We start from the raw sequence: 19,703 nt of genomic DNA, 5'->3' as shown, positions 1-19,703 counted from the left end.
AGTAAACTGCTCTGAGCTCCAGTCTCTGTCACTCTGTGACGTCAGCTCATTTTCGTGGGTTGGAAGGGGCGTGTTGTTAAAAGCGCAGGTTTTTATAGGAGTGCTCAGAAATGCTTGAATGGTAAATGTCATTTACTTGCATAGCGCTTTTCTACCTTTCTTGAAGGCCCAAAGAACTTTACGGTCACAAACACATGCACACACATTCACACACTGACGGCAGCTCTGTCTTGCCCATGGACATAGGCAGGCAAGGCAGGAATCAAACTTGCAATCTTCCGATCAGGAGTCAACTGCCCTACTGCTGCACCATGGACGCCCATCAAAATATACCATTTTGGGGTTGTTTTATAGTAAGGAAAGAACATTTTTATACACTTAAAAGCTCAAATGGTATGGGGCCTTGAAAGATGGTTTTAAAGATTCATCAATAAAGTATTTCTACTACAAGTTAGACAGCCCTTGTAGATCTTGGTTTACTGAGTTTGAAATTATGGGTTTTATATATCTGTCACTTTTGATAAATGTACAATGTATTACCCAATGCCTCTTTTCCACTGAGCGGTCCAGATCGGTACGGTATTTTAAGTGTTTAGATAATGAAGTTGACCCATTTGGCCAGACCAATTTGTACCATTTCTGGTCCCGCCCTGGTTGTGGGCCCATAGAAAAATGGAACGGACCAGTTACAGTGGAGCTACTGTCAGTTTCTTTATCAACCAGATTTTCTTTATCCTAAAATTCAGGGAACAGTCACTGCAACTCTAAGTAAAATCTTCTTCTTTTTTTTTTTTGTCAGGTAACAAGGGAAACACTGAGCCACCACTGTGGAATGCTGGGAGATGCTCTCTACAAGGAAAATGACTTTGCTCTCATAATTGATGGGAAAACTCTTAAATATGCTCTTACCTTCGGAGTGCGCCAGTACTTCCTGGATCTGGCCTTGTCCTGTAAAGCTGTCATATGCTGCAGGTAGGATTTATTCCCAAAGCAATCATCTAAACCCCAGAAACAACAGAAAAAAAGAACAAAGAGGGCATTCAAGTGTGACTACTGATAGATTTCTGCTTTCAAAATGTGATGACAAATTGTTGTTGAAACCCCCATTTGACAGCAATCCAAAAAGCGAGCAGTCGATGTTAAGCCTGTACTGTCTCACCAAAAGATTTAAATTCATCGTAAAATTAACTGAATGTTGGGTATTTTTGCCAAAATAAAAGGATTCAGAAGAAATGAAAACCCCCAGCTTTTGCCTTTTTTTTTCTTCTTCTAAAGTATGCTAAAAAATGAAAATGGAAACTTTATGAAAGTATTCTGGTGACATGCCCGGGCTACGTAAACTTTAGAAAGTGCTCATAAGGTAAGCAACCCTGACAGAGCTTTAGGCAGCACACTTTCACAACAATGGCTTGATGTGCCGCGTCATTACTCCATACCAAGATCTGCTTTTGTTTTCCGACAATTACAGAGATCTCCTTAACTTCAGAGATGAAAAACCTAACAGCCAAAGACAAATATGTGGCTTTTAATCTAGTTTCCATGAAAACAAGCTCTGTTGTTGTCACCTTTGATTTGAGACAGAAAGTCAGAAATATGAATAGAAAAAATGTAATTTCTCAGTGAGACTTCAAATAAGAGTGGTAGCTAGTCTTAAGTATTCGCTACATCAAGGCGGAGCATCACACTACTACCAAATCCACAATTTCTAAATGAGTTACAAAGAATACAAACTTTTAAATGTCATGAATGAACATTTTATTTAAAGAACATGGACCACATGACAGATGTTTGTATTAATAAAACATTTTGTACTTCCATCCACCAGATGAACTCATTTTAAATTGGATGCTAATATAATTGGACAGAGAAACAAATGACATAAAAAGTTGCGAAGGAGACTTTGCTGACAGACATTTTAAATATTAGATTTGTAGTATTATTATTCTATTAAAAAATATACAGCAGTTTCTCAAAAGTAAAATGGTTTATATCAGTGGTGTCAGACTCAATCGCACAAGGGGCCAAAATCCAAAACACACCTTGGGTCACGGGCCAATCAAGATAAACATTTATTTAACACACTAAAGCTAAATTTTTAAAACTCTTAAAACATAATTTTCGACATACCCATGAATAATAAAAAGGCAGGAATATTATTTCAGAATAAATCAACTTAAACCTTAAATAACTTTCAATATTTTACCCTCCATAAAAATATATTTCGCCAAAATTATAAAAGTTAGAAATAAGCATAAGTTTACAGAAGGCCCTACTTTTTTAATCGTTTTCTTGTTATAACGAGATCCACTATCTCATTATAACAAGAAAACAAAGTTTGTTTCTTTGACAGAATTTCTTTGTGTTAGGTTTGACAGTTTCCTCTCTCTTTCAGAGTCTCTCCTCTCCAGAAGTCAGAGGTGGTTGAGATGGTAAAGAAGCAGGTGAAGGTGATCACGCTCGCCATTGGCGATGGTGCCAACGACGTGGGAATGATCCAGACGGCTCATGTTGGGGTGGGAATCTCTGGGAACGAGGGTCTGCAGGCCGCCAACTCCTCAGACTACTCCATTGCTCAGGTGAGAGGGATGAGCTGGTCTTGATTTGTGGCCAAACAGACTTTTCTAGAAGCATTTTGACTTGTGTAGCTTTTTCAAGTAGCTGTGGGACTAGTTTTCAACATGATATAAGTTACGTTTTTCACAAACTTGACCATGTGCCTTTCCTCAGTGCGGCATAGCAGCGTCCCTCCTGTCACTGTCCTTTCAGAGCGATGATGTGCAGTTGATAGCTTGCCACATTGTTCTGAGTCACAATGGTTCATTTGTCAGGAGGAGCCTGAGCTTACACAGTGAAGTGGTGTTACACCTGTAAAACAAGCACCTGTTGACACCCGACTCCCAACATCACCGTTCACAAACAGACTGGGGCAAACTGTTACTAAAACACGGATTTAGGTCCTAGTAACCATTTTGTCTGAAACTATGCGTCGATATGTGATCCGTTTTTCCCAACAAAAGCGAGCAGTTCCCGTTCATCGCTGCGTTAAACAGCACAAAGCTCCGTGTGCCTTGTCTCCGTTACAGCCGAGAGGCTTCGGAGTATGGGAAAACGGCGGCACGCTTTCTTCTTCGCTTTTCTAATTCTATGAGATTCTTTAAAGACTGTGTTTGTAAAAAGTAGTTTCAATCATGTTCTTTCTTACCCCGTGCTTGTATTGTGGGGAGGTGATGATGGGTGTCAGATGAACTCCTTCATGTTGCAGGATTCTTACATTTCTGTGATTTTGTCCATAAGAACTCTGTTATCTGCCGCAGTAAGTGTGGAGTTAAGAGGCTTCAGGTCGAGGCCCTTCTGCTGTCTGTCTGTCATCAGCTTTGCTCCGTTTTTACATGTTTGATTCACCCTCGCCAGGGTAACACAAACATGTGCCCACTCCTCTCAACATAATCAAAGCTTTCAATGAAAACTCATATTTTGCTCTAAAAAAACAGTAGAATTCTTCAATATCTACAAATCCATGTGTCCCGTAAATGCTCTCATGTTGGCCAACTTTTCTTTTTGTTTTTCTTCTTTGGTGCAGATCATTTTCTAAATCCCTTATACACTCTTGCTTTGTATTAACTGAGATGACTAAATCACTATTGATGAGTCCCCGAGACTTTACACTACACTGTTGTTCTCTGTGTTACATGTCACAAAAGTAATCCAAAAGACACCAAAGGAGATACCCCACTATTGTTACAATAAATAAACTCTGAGCCTGCACCTTTCATCTCTAGATCCTGTTCGAGGCCAACTGTCCTGATGCATCCCTGTTTCCATGAGCATTTCAAAATAAAACTCCAAATTGTAACTTGTTTTTTCCTCTAAGAAAGTCCTTTTAGGGTTGAATGAATATCATGTTTTTGGAGTTTTTAGCTTTTATTGTGGTATTATTCTGATGATGGAGGGCATAAAATCAGTAAGTTACACTCAAATGTACATTTCTGAGTATTTCTTTCTTCAAATGTGAATCAGAAGCAGACAAAAGATGTCATTTTAAAGAGGGCCTCTTTTGTGACGTAGAAAATACAATACCAAGCAATTACCACAAGCTCCCTGCTCCATTTCACAATGGGGAGGGTAAGAGGGGGCGGGGTTGCTCCCACACACACAAACACACACACAACTTAGAGACAAATTTCTAAAGAACTCCTGCCGCTCTGCAGAAACTATTCCCTGGAAAAACTACAGGTTTTTTAAATTTTGACAAAAACATAAAAAAATATAATTAAAAGACCACTGGGAGCTATTTTATAATAGATTCAAAGATGAGGGGCTTTAAACCAAACTATTCAAGCAAAAAAGAAATCAAATTGTGAAACAGCCTAACCTTAAAGGAGCCCCATAACATGAAAAATCAACTTCTTGAGCTTTTATTGTGAAACAGCCTAACCTTAAAGGAGCCCCATAACATGAAAAATCAACTTTTTGAGCTTTTAAATGTGTTATACAGTTCAATCCTCACTATAAAGAACCCCAGATCTGTATTTTGATCCATTCACACATTTCTGAGTAATCCTCTAAAAACCTGCACTCTCAACAGCAGCCCCTCCCATATCCACAAAAGCGAGCAGGTTCCCACGAGCTGATGTCACAACATGAAACAGACCCTTTCAGGAAGAGTCTGCTCCGCCCCCAAGCTAACACAAACACTTTCTCTACCAAGCTAGCAGCTCGAGCTAGCGACGATCAGCTAACTTTGCGGCTAATTTAGGCTTTTCTTTTTAAGTTTATTAGTCTGTTTGGAGTTAAGCTAATATTTCAGCTACATCCTAGCTGGTTTGGCTAATTTAGGCTTTTTTTTCATTTTTTAGGCTATTTTGAAGTTTTGCTATTTTTTTCAGGTACATGCTAGCTGTTTTGGCTAACCGAAGTTTTTTATTTTATTTTATTTCTTAGGTTACTTTGGTATTTAGCTAATAATTTTGCTGGCTATCATCTTCAGTGTTTTCTAACTATCTGCGTTTTTTTTTTCGTTATCAATTTCAGCATCTTCATTTATGAGCACTAGCATCATAAGCAGCCAAATTCAGCTTACAGCATTCACACTAGCATTATCGCAGGTAATGCTATATATCTAGTTCATAATGATGTTAAAAAGCTTTGTTTTTAAAGTTTTAAAATGTAGTTTTAGAGTGTTCAATAAATGTTTATCTTGATCAGCCCGTGACCTAAGGTGTGTTTTGGTTTTGGCCCCTTGTGCGATTGAGTTTGACACTCCTGCTGTAAGCAGACGGGGGATGTTTGAGGGAGCAGGCCATTTCCTGGCAGGAAAAGCAAGGGACGAATTGGGAGAACTGCTTTAAACGTGGATTATTGAGCAACGGCAGAAAGGTAAATAGATCCGCATGAAAGCAAAGAGGATATTTGATATGGGTATTATATGTCTTCATTTCAATAAATCCTGAAATGTTCATTTGGTTGGCGTCATGAAGTGGGTGGCCCCCTTAAGGAACGAAAAGGCGGAGCCTCAGAGATCAAGTCGTTTTACTCCCAGGTATAAAAGGAGTTCATAAAAATAACTAATATTATCTTAATAATTTGTTTTTTAGAGTTCCATAGGTAATATATGATTATATATGTGGATATAGTTTACTCTGAAAGACTAACGAAAGTCATGGTATGGCCCCTTAATGGTGGCATAAAGTTTGGTTGTAAAAAAAGAACCAGAAAACCAGGAAAATAAATCAAAGTAGTATTATTTGTTTCAGCGTAGCCTTAATATTTAATAAAGTTTAAAGTGCAGGACCCATGTCTCCACAAACATTTATTAATTATATTTTGCTTTAAGTTGTTATTACACCGATCAGATAAAAAAAATGTGTTTATAAGTAACCCTACATAATATCATAATTTTGAAGCCATTTACCACTCACTTCTGTACAAACTCTCTAATTGCAGTAGCTGAGATCTTGGCCCCACAGTCTGTGCTGAGATTTTCTGGAATGTGTTGGAGAGAGATATGACTAAAGTGCCTCATCACTCCTCTGCTCCTCTGCAGGGAAATGATAAAATAAATGTTCTTTAACCTTAAGTTCCTCTTACTGCTTTAATGTTTCAACACTGATCTCTGATTATCAGCAATAATTACACAATCCACTGTACTGGGACATGTGCTCTTCATTCATCATGTCATTTCCCTCCATGTTCTCTCTCCCACACAGTTCAAGTACTTGAAGAATCTGCTGCTCGTCCATGGAGCCTGGAATTACAACCGCGTGGCCAAGTGTATCCTGTACTGCTTCTACAAGAACATTGTTCTCTACATTATTGAGGTGAGCCTCATAGGAAAGAGAGGTCCTACTACACTGAACAGCAAAGCTGACAACTGAACACTCTGACACACTTTTACATAAATACTAAAAGGTGACCTGATCTATTTTGGCTGACGTTATTTGCGCAATCAAGCCCAAAAGCCGATAGAAATTCACGTTGGCCACATTTAAAACCTTCAGCAAAGATGCACATCGCTGCATTGCCCACACACATTTTAATCGCTTCCCAGGATAAATGTACTTGTTGTTCTACGGGGTATTTTAAGGGATAATTGTAAAAACAGGAGATCCCACAGATCAGATACAGTTGTGAGCAAAAGTGAAGGGGAGTGAATGCATGTGACCGGTGATGTCTGACGTCATGTGAAAATGGTCTATTGATGATACAAAGAAGAGAGTCTGCATGAAAATGACTTCATATATACCACCCCAACAACAAACCTGTACAGACACCTGAGAGAACCTTCTCCAAAACAGAGCAGATCATTACTGACAGAAGGAACCAGATCAGCTCCTGAAAGCCTCGTTTCCATCTACCAGTGACTCAGCAGTGCTGCTTTTGAAATAAATAAAGAGGAAGATTCTGTGGAGAATATGGAGATCTGAGGCTTAATCAACTCAGGCTGTTTTGTTTTTTAATTTTGTAATTTTTCCCTGCAAAATGTTGCTTTATGCTAAAGTATGTTTAAATCAATACACAAATATTTGGGTTATTGTGAGCAGGGAGGACCAAAACTTCATTTGGGGTTTCACAGTTCTGTTTATGTTAAATGAAAGTACAACTACATTGTATGTGGTGATGCGGTGGTATTTTCCTAGACAACATGTCATAATCAAAAGAGCTGGAACTAAAAATGTGAAAATTATTTTATAATTAACGTTTTTTGGTGCTTTAAAAAAATAAATTTGAAAACATCACAACTTTTCACAAAAGCTGCCACAACATCAGCCGTTTTAGGCCGCAACAATCATAACTATCTGCCGTGAAATCTGCAAATGCAGCCTGTGTGCTAAGCGGTCCTCCTCCTTCAGTGTGGGTTTGATGGTGAGCACACGCTTCAGTGGTATTTGACAGATAGCAGATAGCTGCAGATAGCTGCCTCGGAGCTGTAACCAAGAGTATCCAGGCAGTTTAAGTGCTTCCTTTCAGCACTGCTGGAGTTCAGATGTTTTTATCTATAGACGGTCAACTTAAGCTCTGTCCCAGTCATGGGAGGGATTTTAACTCTGGTCCTACTGAGCAGTTAATCACCCTGTGTCTCAGAGTGTTTGATCATTTTTAATATCTTATTTCACATTGGAAATTTATGGCTAAAAACCTTAAACTTAGAGAGTCTTTTTGTCTCGGTATTGTTTGTCTTAATTGTAATAGACTTGCTTGTATTTTCCACTAAAGATCTTGACATCACAATAAACACGTCAGTAACACTGACGCCTTTACAGTTTACAGTTTAATGCTCCAGCCATGTAAGCCTGATTTATTTCTTTACCATAAATTTAACACTTTCATTGTTTTCTGCTATAATTTTGAAGTAAAACTGATGTCATTTGTTTGGGTGGATCCTTTTCTCTTCTTTTGATAAATGCAACTTTATAAGATTTACAGAACTTTCATATCTTTGATTGACCAAGTTAACATGGTCCCAACACTCTTTTAGTGTTAGTCAAGTAAAAAAAAAAACAGTATTTTGAACCTGTGGAGCATCAGTACATGCTGTCCACTTATCCTGACAATAGATTTTGGAGGTATTGTCATATCAACATAATGTACTTACACTTGTCTTGTGTTTAAACTGTACAGAGACTTCTTTTCTTTTTTTTTTATTGCAACGAATAAATAAAAAAGACAAGTGGGATTGTAGTATGAAAAAAAACTGATTTATTTTCTGCCAGTGTGTCTTCTCTCGTGAGAAGGTTACATTCCACACATAATCTGTATCTGAAATATGATCGTTTAGAAAAAACGACTCCTTTGTTAATCCTACTCGATGACATCTGACCGCTCATGTCTTTTTTCATCCTCAATCCACTTTATGATCCATGAAAAATCAGCTGGCTACCTTCAGCATTCCAGCTCGTCTGCTTGTGACTGAAGTGAGAGAAGAAGCTTTTATTAGTTTCATTTTTAATTCAGACAGTTCATAACATTTTGTTACTTATTCTGCACACCATCAGAGAAGGTGAAATACCAGTCAGGTACATGAAATAGCAATAGACTGAGTTATATTTTCAGCATATTTAATCATTGTGACATTAGTTAAATATTTCTGGTTTTACGTGAAAACTTCACTTATTTCATGTTTAACCCTCGTCCTCTCTTATGGGGTCCAGATGACCCTGCCCTTATATTGATGTGTGATCCCTCCCATGACAAAGATGGACAGGATTCTATGTCTGCCACAGACAACAAGGAAGATAAAAAATCCTAGAAGAAAAAAGTTGAGCAGCTGTCTTGTAGGGTCCAGATGACCCCACTTTTAATGTAAACATGCCTTGTAGCACAAGGGTTAAGAAATGCTGGCCAATAGTGCTGGGCTATATGGAAAAAATTGTATATCATGATATCCATTATTTTATGTCACGATAACGATATATATCGAGATATATCACAATTAAGTAAATGTTCAATTATTCTCAGAAAAAAAAATGACTAAAATGTAGTTACTTACTTTTCCCTGACTTTTATTTTTGAGTAATGTGTAACTGAATCCTCACAAATGAGAAAAAATTCTAGTTTCTTAGTAGGAACACACATTTTTGCACAAAAGTTCAGCAATAAAAATAAACAAAAATAAAACAATAAAGAGAAATGGCACAATACAGAATTTTCTATCGCCCATACAATATGTATTGTCATATCACCCAGCATGAGTGCCCATGTTATGTTTGATCTTTTCTTGTGTGTGTTAAAAAAAAGAACTCAGTCCGGTTCATTGTTGAACCAAATACAGGAGCTGTTTAAGATCCCCCTATGACAATTCTTTTTAATTTAAAAAAAAAAAGCATACCCAGTAGTGCATTCGTGGGTTTTCTCCTGGGACTCCGACTTCCTCCCACCATCCAAAAACATGCTTCATGGGTTAACTCGTTACTCTAAATTGCCCCTCTGTGTAAAAGTGATTGTTAATAGGTGTGTGATTGAGGCCCTGCAACAGACTGGCAACCTGTCCAGGGTGTACCCCGCCTTCACCCATCGGTAGCTGGGTTGGGCTCCGGCACCCCCGCGACCTGGAAAGGGACAAAGCGGCCAAGAAAATAACTAAATGTTCCCAGTAGTGTTTGACTATGAAATTTTTAACCAAAATCCCACAACCTAAATGTCCTAAAAAGCCATTTTTCATGTTGATCTGAAGCCCGTTTCCAATATCTCCTCTAAGGGGGCGTGGCTTTTGGAGCTGAGCTGAACAGCCCCCCCCCAGGGCATTGTCTCCTACGAAAATTGTGTCATTAACGTGTTCTTGTGGTGTTTTCCTCATGATAGAGGACATTTATATAGAATATTAATTGCACTTATGAGTATTTCTTTATTCTAATCATTGTGAATCAGAGTAAGATGTAAAAATACTTCCTCCTTGCCCACACATCAGAGTTCATTTCTAACAAACTCCTGCCGCTTTGCAGAAACTATGTCCTAGAAAGCATCACGGGTATTTTGGTTTTACTTTTAATACGGTAACCCGGCTATCAGGAAATGATCAGAGTGGGACTTTAAAGTAGATCTCTTTCTAGAGTTTTAGTGTCGAACTGAAACATCGTCCAGAGCTGGACTTGCTCTGTTTGTGGTGAACGTCCTTCCTGTTCACCTTTTGTTCCTCTCTAAAAACCAACCCCCCCCCATCGTGCGCCTTCATTCAGCTGAGGCCGAATAAAGGAACATTTCTATACCGCTTGGCCTCTTGACTATTCCAGATCCCCCCTGTGACAGACCCTGACATGTAACATGCTGCTGACCAGACATCTGAGCAAAAGCAGCATGTGTTCCACTAATAGGTTTACTTTTGAATACTCGTGTTTTTCTCTTCAACTTTTTGCCCAGCCTTGCATGGAGAGAATCTTGGATATTGATGGGAATTTTTGCTGCCATTGTCCCCTTTAGCGTGTTTAACGCCAGAGCTGGGAGACTGCGTTAAAGCGTCTTTTATTCTCCTTCTATTCAACTTCCTGGCTTTTTGGTTGCAGAAAGTCACAATCTCTGTGACTATTGTTGGAGATTTTCAACGTAAGCTTGGTTTTGAAGTCTTAGTGGAACGGGATTATATTTGATTCATTGAGGGTTTATTATAAAAAAGGAAAGTCTGTCTTCAGTGGATGATTGACGGGTCGGACTTTTTAAGAAAGTTTCTTTTAGCTCTTGGTTGTGGCATTTCTTTTAATAGATTTTTTGACGTTTTTGACAAGAAATGGGACTTTAACAAGATGGTTCTTGACATAAGAGAATTTTTAAGCAAAATGATCTAACATTAAAACACTGTTGTCCTTTTTAGTAACTTTGACTCTCTTAAACTTCTTAACAGACTTTGTAAGGCCATGAAAAGGATCGTACTGGTGGAATTTAGCCTTCGAAGGCTTTGTCAGAGGAGCCATAGCAACACGATTCACATGCAGCCGACCACTTCTGCTTGATTGGCATGTTGCATGGTGCTATGGGATGAAGGGGAGGAGGGTGATGGACAAGTAGCATTTATGAGGCAATTACATGAAAGCTCATTCGCCGGAGACGGCTTGGAAGAGCAGAGAAAACTTGCCAACCAGTTGGAGGCCTGTCCAGGCATCTCAAGACTTAACATCAGCTGTTTGTAGCTCAACATATTTCCAGCGTATTTATCAGCCCGCTTTTAATCTTATACTTTGTTCTTTTCTTGCTTTGTATATCATTTTCTGGGGCTGTCTTGCTTAGACGAGTATCAGGACTCACATTGTTGTGGACAATTGTCGTTCACCCCCCGATCACCCTGCCACATCTACACAACACTGCCAACCTTAAAGCAGCCTTAGAATCGGTGATTTCTCCTCTGCTGATGAATATTCAAGCCTTTTTACTGGCTTGCCCTGGCCCATTCCTTCTGTTTTCAGCTGCCGCTTCCCTCCATCACTGTTTTCACAAAGTGCAGTCGGGGAGAGAGGCCAGCCACGCCTCTCCACTGAGTGGCACTCAAAGAGGAGAAGAAAGAGGAAAGAAAACTCCTGCCTGGTTCTTCCTCTAATGAGCAAATCAATGCATCTGTCTCTCAAGAGATGGAGAAAGAGAGGAACCATTGGGACCCCAAGGACTAGGTCCAAACACTCACAGAGAAGCAGCTACGCCACACTATGAATAGGAGTCTTTTTAACACTATATGAGTCCAAAGACTCTCAGTGAACAGATCTGTAATTAATTCAGCATTTTGACCCACTCACTAGCTTCTCGTTACCACTGCTTAAGCTATGCTAATGGTTTGAACCTGCCTCATGACTTGGGCTTCATCAACAGAAAACCCCTCAGTAACCGCGTCTGAATGAGTCTCTAAACTAATTCACATTCACAGCTTTGGCTCTGTCGCTCTGCTGTGAATGTAGTGATTGTGTGTTCATTAGAACATCCCGCAGTGGTTTAAAAATGTTGGGGGGTAAAATCCTGGTTAAGTGCACCTGATGGGGTTGAGGATCTGACCTGATGATGAGGTTGATGTGAAGATCTAAAGAATGGGGTCTGGGCTCACAGACATGAAACTGCCCCCTGCCATCAGTTTCCATGCAAACAGTCAGGATTTACAAGCAGAGGGTAGAAGGTGGATTGGTGTGTGGATGGTGGCAGTAGCGGGTGGGGCCATCCAGCCGGCTTTGTCCTTCTCTGAGAACTTGTAGCAGTTCATGCCTTCATAATGATGTTTAATGAAGCGAGGAAATTCTTGGTAGACCATTGCCAAAACACAGCACCCCTTATACTCTATTGACCATTTTGGCGTCTGTCCTCGCCCACAGTGTCAGACCAGAACACTGTGACTTTCAGGTGTTTATTCACAACGTGTTGGCAACTTCAAGTTGTGTATTTTTGTGGAAAACTTAGATAAATGAATGTAATCCAATATGAATTTCATTTGGATTTGAGAGGTTCCTTCTAAATTTCAGAGGTATAATTAGTTTTTAGATAAAATCTAGCTGCATTCCTTAACCATGGATGGATGGATGGATGGATGGATGGATGGATGTACGAGTGTCCAGATGGATGTAAGGATGGATGGATTTATGGACAGATGTACTGGATGTATGAATGGATCCATGGATGGATGTATGGATAAATTGATCCACAGATGGATGGACGGATGGATGGATGGTTTTATGGATGGATGTACTGGATGGATAGATAGATGTATGGTTAAAAAGAAAGATAGATGAATAATAACTCATAATTTATGAAATGGGTAAAAACAATGTTTTTTTCAACAAACATCTGCACTGCTAGACATTGTTTTTCAAATTATTCTTTTTTTATATGTCTCATTCTGATTTATTGTAGTTCCTTCAATTTCCCAAAATGAAACACTGAAACTATTATTTTCTCCACATTACATCACTCAAACGGCCTCAGTTGCAGGATGCATCACAGTTAGAATATTGTGGATCATAATTGTATCTCTGCTGTGGCGGTTCCCCCTGTGGTCTGTGTGTGTTATGTGAGCGGGTCCTGCTCTCCTACCAGCCTGAACCCCGGCAAGAAAGCAGGGAGACAGAAAAGGGGATTTTTTTAGTTTGTACACATTGTGGGGCCCAAATATGATAATGGTTACCACTCATTCTCGCTATTGCTAATGGAAAGCAGATATTGAAAGAACAATTACATCTAAACTTCAGAATCTATGGGGCACTTCTTCATGTGTTTTGAGAAAATCCTTCACTGTCAAAACCATGCTGAAATACTTTGCATATTTCAGCAACCTTAGAAAAAAATTGAGAATATTTGGAGCAATAGCCTGTTGTTGTCATTGTGGTTTTCAACTAAAATGATGAATTATAGTTCTTCAAATTGCATTGTGTTATCTAACTTTACTGCACTGATCCAATTCCTTTGTGTCTCCTCAGATCTGGTTTGCGTTCGTCAACGGTTTCTCTGGTCAGATTCTGTTTGAGCGCTGGTGCATTGGCCTGTACAACGTGGTGAGTACTGGGAAACTTTTGTTCTCTAATGAACTGACGTTGCTTTACATTCATGTTTGAAATAGTCTCCCACAAAACAGCTCTTAGTTTTTATTTATTTATCGTTCATGTATGGCAGTAACATCCCGAAAAGGTTCCTATTTATTTATGACCCGCATTCACAGCCATACTCCCCCTGTGTGCTAAAGTATGAGCTGAATGTGGAAAAACAACAGCTTTTCTTGTGAGCGAGGTGTGAGTAAAGCAACATAAGAATCATAAGAATCATAAAAACAATTGGCAGGCTGGGACAAGTGTTTGCTGCTGTTGGAAGTCGCATGAGGTATTACAGTGGGACTGATTATATTTAGTTTTTTTCCACATTTATCACACAGAGGAAACTAGCACCCAAAAAAATCTGCAGGCTTCTCATAAATGCTAAAAACAAAAATTTTAAATAAAGATTATATAAGGATATAAAATAATAGTTGAAAGAATGTGAAATGTTTCTCAAATATTGTCTAACTCTTAGTACTCTGGGGCCTTTTTAAGTTTTTTTTTTACACTTTGCAATATGCCCCATTAAGAGTGTGGTATAATGCATAAAATCACCCTTTTTAGAATAACCCCAGCTTTATATTTTTAAATATATATATGTATTGTGCTATAATTCCACAGTTAACCTAAAACTGTCCAGAACATTCAATTTCTAAAAGTAAGTGTTGTTTTTTACTGCAAAAAAAGTAAAAAGAGAAAAAAATAGTTAAAATTGAGATCCAACTATTTGTATGCTATATACAGGATGCTGAAAACCAAAACACACCTTTGGTCAAGGGCTGAACATTTATTGAACTCACAAAAACTACATTTTTTAACCTTTAAAACTATAAACGTGTTTTTTTTAACATAACTTTGCATAAAAACAAGCAGGAATATTATTGTAGAATAAATGAACTTGAAATGTAAATAACTTTCAATATTTCACCCTTCATAAAAATCTGTATATATTTTTAAATTATACAAGTTAGAAATAAACTAAACATTAAAAAAAAAACACTCAAATTTCTTTACTTATTAGTCATTTTATATGAAAATCTATGCTTACAAATAACCCAAAAGGTTTTAAACTCCATTAAAAAATATCTTGTTAAAACTATCCAAATACGAGTGGGAAGGGTTTGAATCCCTGCAGCATCTAACTGCACTTTACAATAGGGATTATTGGTCCTATGTTCTATACTTCAAAGGTTGAGTTATGGAAACGTAATGTTCTAACAGGTTGATCGTACCAGTAACCATAATACACAATTTGAACCCTTTTGTTTTTTCTGTATTAAAGAAATGACACCAGTTTTCCAATTGTATAGTTACTAGAGTTAAATAAATATATGAACAGCTGCTTTATAACATTTGAATTTGTTGTTTCTTTCTCAGAATTCAAATAACCCAGATTTTTGCAGACCTGCTGATAATTGTAGAGTTAAGGCAGAACTACAATCCTTTCCTTTAATGCAATTATCAGCCAATTCCAATGTTGTGAACCATTTTTTCCCAATCCATTGGATTCAGAGGTTAAATCACCAAAAGGTTCCAGAGCACAGCCACACCTGTTTCTCATCACTGCCTCAAGGGTTAGGTCAAATGCAGAGAACGAGTTTCACTCACTCAGGTGTGTGACAACTACTGACACTTTAACAGTGTGTAGACTTTTTCCAAAACTAGACAAATTCCTCTGGCTGAGTGATAGCATATTAGAGTCAGTGGAGTAAATCCATCCCTCAATAGAGATCTTGCTGGGGCCGGCTGTAAATAAGAAAGGAACCCAGTGGAGCATGTCCTGTAGCCTGCAGGCCCTGCAGACTTGAGGCCTGCACAGTCCCCCCTCCAGATGGACTGTGGGGATCCCACCTCAATTGACCCATAGAGGCCCCTAGTCACACAATGGCATCACTCCTCTCACCAGCTGCAGCCCAGAACAATATAATACCACTTTAGACCATAGTCTGACTTAAATACCATTCTACTTTTCTCCTAGTCCTCAGATTTAAAAAAAAAAGAAAAAAATTAAAGCATATCAGGAAGAGAAAGTAGTAACATCTGTGGATTTCAACAACCAAAACCCCAAAAGGACAAACAAAAGAAGCAAAATTGTTGCAGTATTGACAGAAAAAGTAGTGAAAATGCTCAATAGAGGCAGCATAACATTAAAACATACAGTATTTGAATCCCATTGATTTCAGTGGTTTAAATGAAAATGTTTGATTACAATCATTAATATCTATGTTTGCATCTGTCTTGCTCTGTAGATCTTCACTGCTTTGCCTCCTCTAACTTTGGGAATATTTGAGCGATCGTGTCGAAAAGAGAACATGCTGAAGTACCCGGAGCTGTACAAAACCTCCCAGAATGCAATGGGTTTTAATACCAAGGTAATCCACTTTTTTAATCAGAAGTTTTGGTGTTTCTGCTTTCCATTGGTACAGTTTTGTCTTTTTTTATGTTGATTGCCTTTTTCCTATATATGAAACAAAAGCGTTTTGCATTGGCAGTTGATGCCGGGAAGACATTTTCATCAAATGATGCAAAAGGTCAAAAGTTTCATGTCCTGAAAACAATCAACTTCATGCTAATAAAAGAAGATGTTCCAGTTGTGTAGCTGAGAGGGGCTGAGTTATTGGCGAGTCTCAGCGATGTGACGGCTGGAATTACAGGCTCTCTAATCACATCCTGGTTTGACCTGTTGTGTCTTGGTGTGGGGACTCTTTTCGCCTTCCCTCACTGATAATAAAGTTGTCTTCTCCTTTCTCCATGGTGAGCTAGAGACTCCCAGACCCTCTTCAAAGGCGTGGTGACCTGGTTAGCTCCACATGGTGGTGGATTAAAGACAGATTGGCCATGGTGGTCAGGGGCAGGGAAGGTCAGATGGTTTTGGGGATGCAGCGGAAAGAATGGCTCCAAGGAAGGAATGGGGAGCGTGCTCTCATTTTGTGTCCGCATTGGTCGCGGAAAATCGCGCAATTTGTTTAAGTAAAGGAGACATTTGTTCTCAAAGTGAGGCTATCGGATCACATTTAACCCGGACCGCATCGATCAACCAACACCAGCTTCACATCCGGGTTCAGGAACTAAATCAAATCTTTCACTTTGTATTTGTAGCTTTTAACTAAAATAGTCAATGACTTTAAAGAGTAACCAAACCCTAAATCAACGTTTTTTTGGCTGTTGACCTCTATAAATGGGCCTTTGAAAGTCCTGTCTGTTGTTCATGGCCAAATTTTTGTCAAATTAAAATAAACTTGTTTAATTCTTGAAAATGTTAGGGCTGGGAATCGATTATAATTTCCATTAACAATTCGATTATATTCTCAGAAACTTGAATCAATTTAATTCCAATTTATTTTCGATTCTTTCAATTCTTCAATTCAATTTTGACTTCTTACATTTATACACATTTGTTTAGAAATGCATTAAAATCTACTATATGAATATACGAATATATCTGTATTAATCTGATACCATTCCAGAAAAAGAAAAAAGTATGAGGAAAAAAATGATGTTTTAGACCACAAATAGTTACTTTAAAAAATGTTTCCTTAAAACAGTTTGGAAAATTCATACCTGTGATTTTATAAAGATGTTCATTTAGTCAGCATTGCATGTTTAGGTCGACTGAACGTTAGCATTAGCCGTCCTATGAGAAATTCCATTAAACGTTAGGATCAAGCTAGCGGTCATTACCTTAATGTGCTAAATCGATGTATATTTTTTATGAATCTATTTATTTTTTTACGCTTAAATTGATTCAAATCTATTAATCGCTTTTATTGATCCAGCCTTAGAAAATATAGTTAAAAACCGTCTGTGCGCTGCCCCCCTACAGGTTGAAACGAGGTATTTCAGTTGAATTTTGTGATTGGTCCTCAAAAAAAAATAAATAAATAAATAATTTTGAGATTGGTCAAAATATTTAAGTCCCACGTCATGATCTGCAGCTACATTAATGGTAAAAGTCTTGTTCTCAAGCCCCGCCCCTCTGACTGGATTTTCACATTTCGGCTATGGGTGGAGTCGGCCTCCATCTTCACTGTTTGGTACCCTTTAAAAATCATGAAGTTACTGTATATTTTCTTAGTAATCCAAAATAAAAAGGGATTATTTAACATTCTTCAGCTCAGTAGGTAAGTGGAGACAGACACTAAATAAATTACAATTACAGAACATTGCCTTGGCAACCACATTTAACATAAATACATAGAAATACATTTTACAAGGTTTGATTTCATACTCTTGAACACCCATGAAATTGCAGATGAGAGACACTGAAGCACGCAGGTGAAACTTTTTACAAGTTCTTCTTATTTTCTTCACTCGTTTCCTTTGAAGACCTCCAGATTTTCCTGCCAGGCAGGGATCACTTTAATTTTAATCTAAAAGTTTGATGTAAACGAAGCAGAATTTTGTTTGGGCCACATTTTCCAAGAGCCATAAATGATGACTACAGCAGTTCAGCAAGTTGTTTTTGCTGGCTTGTCCGCTCCTTTCCCAAGATATTTTCCTTGCAGCTGCCCTGAAGCGAGGCGAGAAAATCCGGCAGGAATTTGGCCCCTCGGAGCCCGTCTTTCCGAACGCCCTGCTCTTTTGTACACAGCAGATACTGTCTTTGTCAATTAAAGCTGTTTGTGTTGAGAGGGGAGTGGGGGTCTCCGGGTGTGGGACTACAGGCTTGAGCTTTGTGGCTCTTTCAGCTGCGAGTCCCCCACATAAAATGACATCAGCTGGACACAGAAAAAAAAGGTCACTTCTTATTCGTCACCTTTATTTCTCTGGAGGTCTTCTTACCACACCCCTTCATAAAGAAAAGGGAAGGCGTGGGCAGCTCTGGAAAACATTTGTCTGTATATTAATTACTGACTTTCATATGACTTGCTTTCTTTGGCAATTAGGAGTTTCACAAAGGGCCAAATCTACAGAGGACAAACCACACATTCATTCAGAGGGGATCCTTAGCAACCAGCTCGGACAACAGGGAAGACAGATTCACACGCCACCTCAGAGGACAGATTTCACTGCGAGAAACGAACGTGTTCATCTGTGATTTTTGTATTGAAAAAGCCACTTTTTTGTGTGTAGGTTTGAGGGGAAACACCAGTGAGCCCTCTGCGGGAGATAATTTATTAAGATAATTTACCATCGATTTGACCGTGAAAACCGAGGCGGGGCGGGGCGAGGGGGGGATTGCTTGCGGCCACCCCTCGCTCGCTGCGCACTGGTTTTGTGTACACATTGTGAGGGTGAGGTAACGCGGGATGGGGGTGGCTGGTATGGAGATGTGTTTGGTGTGTAGAAAAGGTGAGAAGGTTGTGCCACTGAGGTCAGAGTATATTTAAGCTCTCAAATGGAAGGATTAGAGCAGTATAACGTGTAGGTGTGATGCTCTTCCTTCCTTACTATAATTTCCACCTCTTTTGTTTACAGAAAATGTAAAAAATTGAAGTTAGATCTTAATAGAGTAACTCTCAAAGTACACAAACAGAACCCTTAGAAATAAGTAAAAAATCTGTACTTCGTTTGTAGATTTTCTTTAGTTAATTAAAAAAAATCTGCCAATATGGTAAGAAAAGATTTTTATTTTTATTTTCTAAAAAAATCGTATTAGAAAAAGAATTCTTATTTTAAGAAAAAAGTTCTAGTCACTTTTTGCTATTGAAAAACTTCCTTGAGACGATTATTTTCTTGCAAGAAAGAAAATGAAACTTTTTTTGTTAACATTTTAGATGAGGTGCTGCAAAACGCTCAACATAATGTTGATAAAGAAAGTTAATACATTTGTTAAGCTTGTAAATAGTTTAATAAATGGCCTTAGTAGACAATGTTCTGACTTTAGATGTTAATGAATCTTACTATGTTCATAAACTTTATTGGGCTTATTGTGGTAATAAATGTCTTACTGACACCATATAAACACATTATTAATGTTTGTTAGTGTGTTAGTAAAGCTTCTTAAAGAATTTGACTATAAATTATTACCCATTTTTAAACAAGTGTCTGTTTACTTTATTACATTTCAGTTTTTGCAGGTGGGTGTCAGTTCGGCCCTTAAAAGAATCTTTTTCCGTTGTGTTGACCTTAGAAGCCACAGTTTAGCTTTTAGGAGATGTTTAGAGAGCATTATATCAAGTTTAGGCCACATTTTTTCCTTGGTTTGTTTAAAAATGTGACTTTGTTCCGTTTTCTTGTTTAAAAACAGATCCTTGTATCTACACTGCAAAAGCA

General features: G+C 38.3%; 1 protein-coding gene across 7 annotated transcripts in view; it reads left to right on the top strand.

Moving 5' to 3' along the window:
• Window positions 1-19,703, top strand: part of atp8a1 (ATPase phospholipid transporting 8A1) — a 122,804-nt gene that overhangs the window by 75,387 nt on the left and 27,714 nt on the right. For all 7 annotated transcript variants that reach the window (XM_024283096.2, XM_024283094.2, XM_024283095.2 and 4 more), the window contains 5 exons: window positions 800-972; window positions 2,393-2,576; window positions 6,207-6,317; window positions 13,377-13,451; window positions 15,737-15,859. In XM_024283096.2, the coding sequence (XP_024138864.1) occupies window positions 800-972; window positions 2,393-2,576; window positions 6,207-6,317; window positions 13,377-13,451; window positions 15,737-15,859 (666 nt within the window). The remainder of the gene's footprint in view (window positions 1-799; window positions 973-2,392; window positions 2,577-6,206; window positions 6,318-13,376; window positions 13,452-15,736; window positions 15,860-19,703) is intronic.

This window comes from Oryzias melastigma, linkage group LG10 (genome assembly GCF_002922805.2).
Source record: "Oryzias melastigma strain HK-1 linkage group LG10, ASM292280v2, whole genome shotgun sequence".
NCBI classification, from domain to species: Eukaryota; Metazoa; Chordata; class Actinopteri; order Beloniformes; family Adrianichthyidae; genus Oryzias; species Oryzias melastigma.
This window is presented reverse-complemented; position numbering and strand designations above follow the sequence as displayed.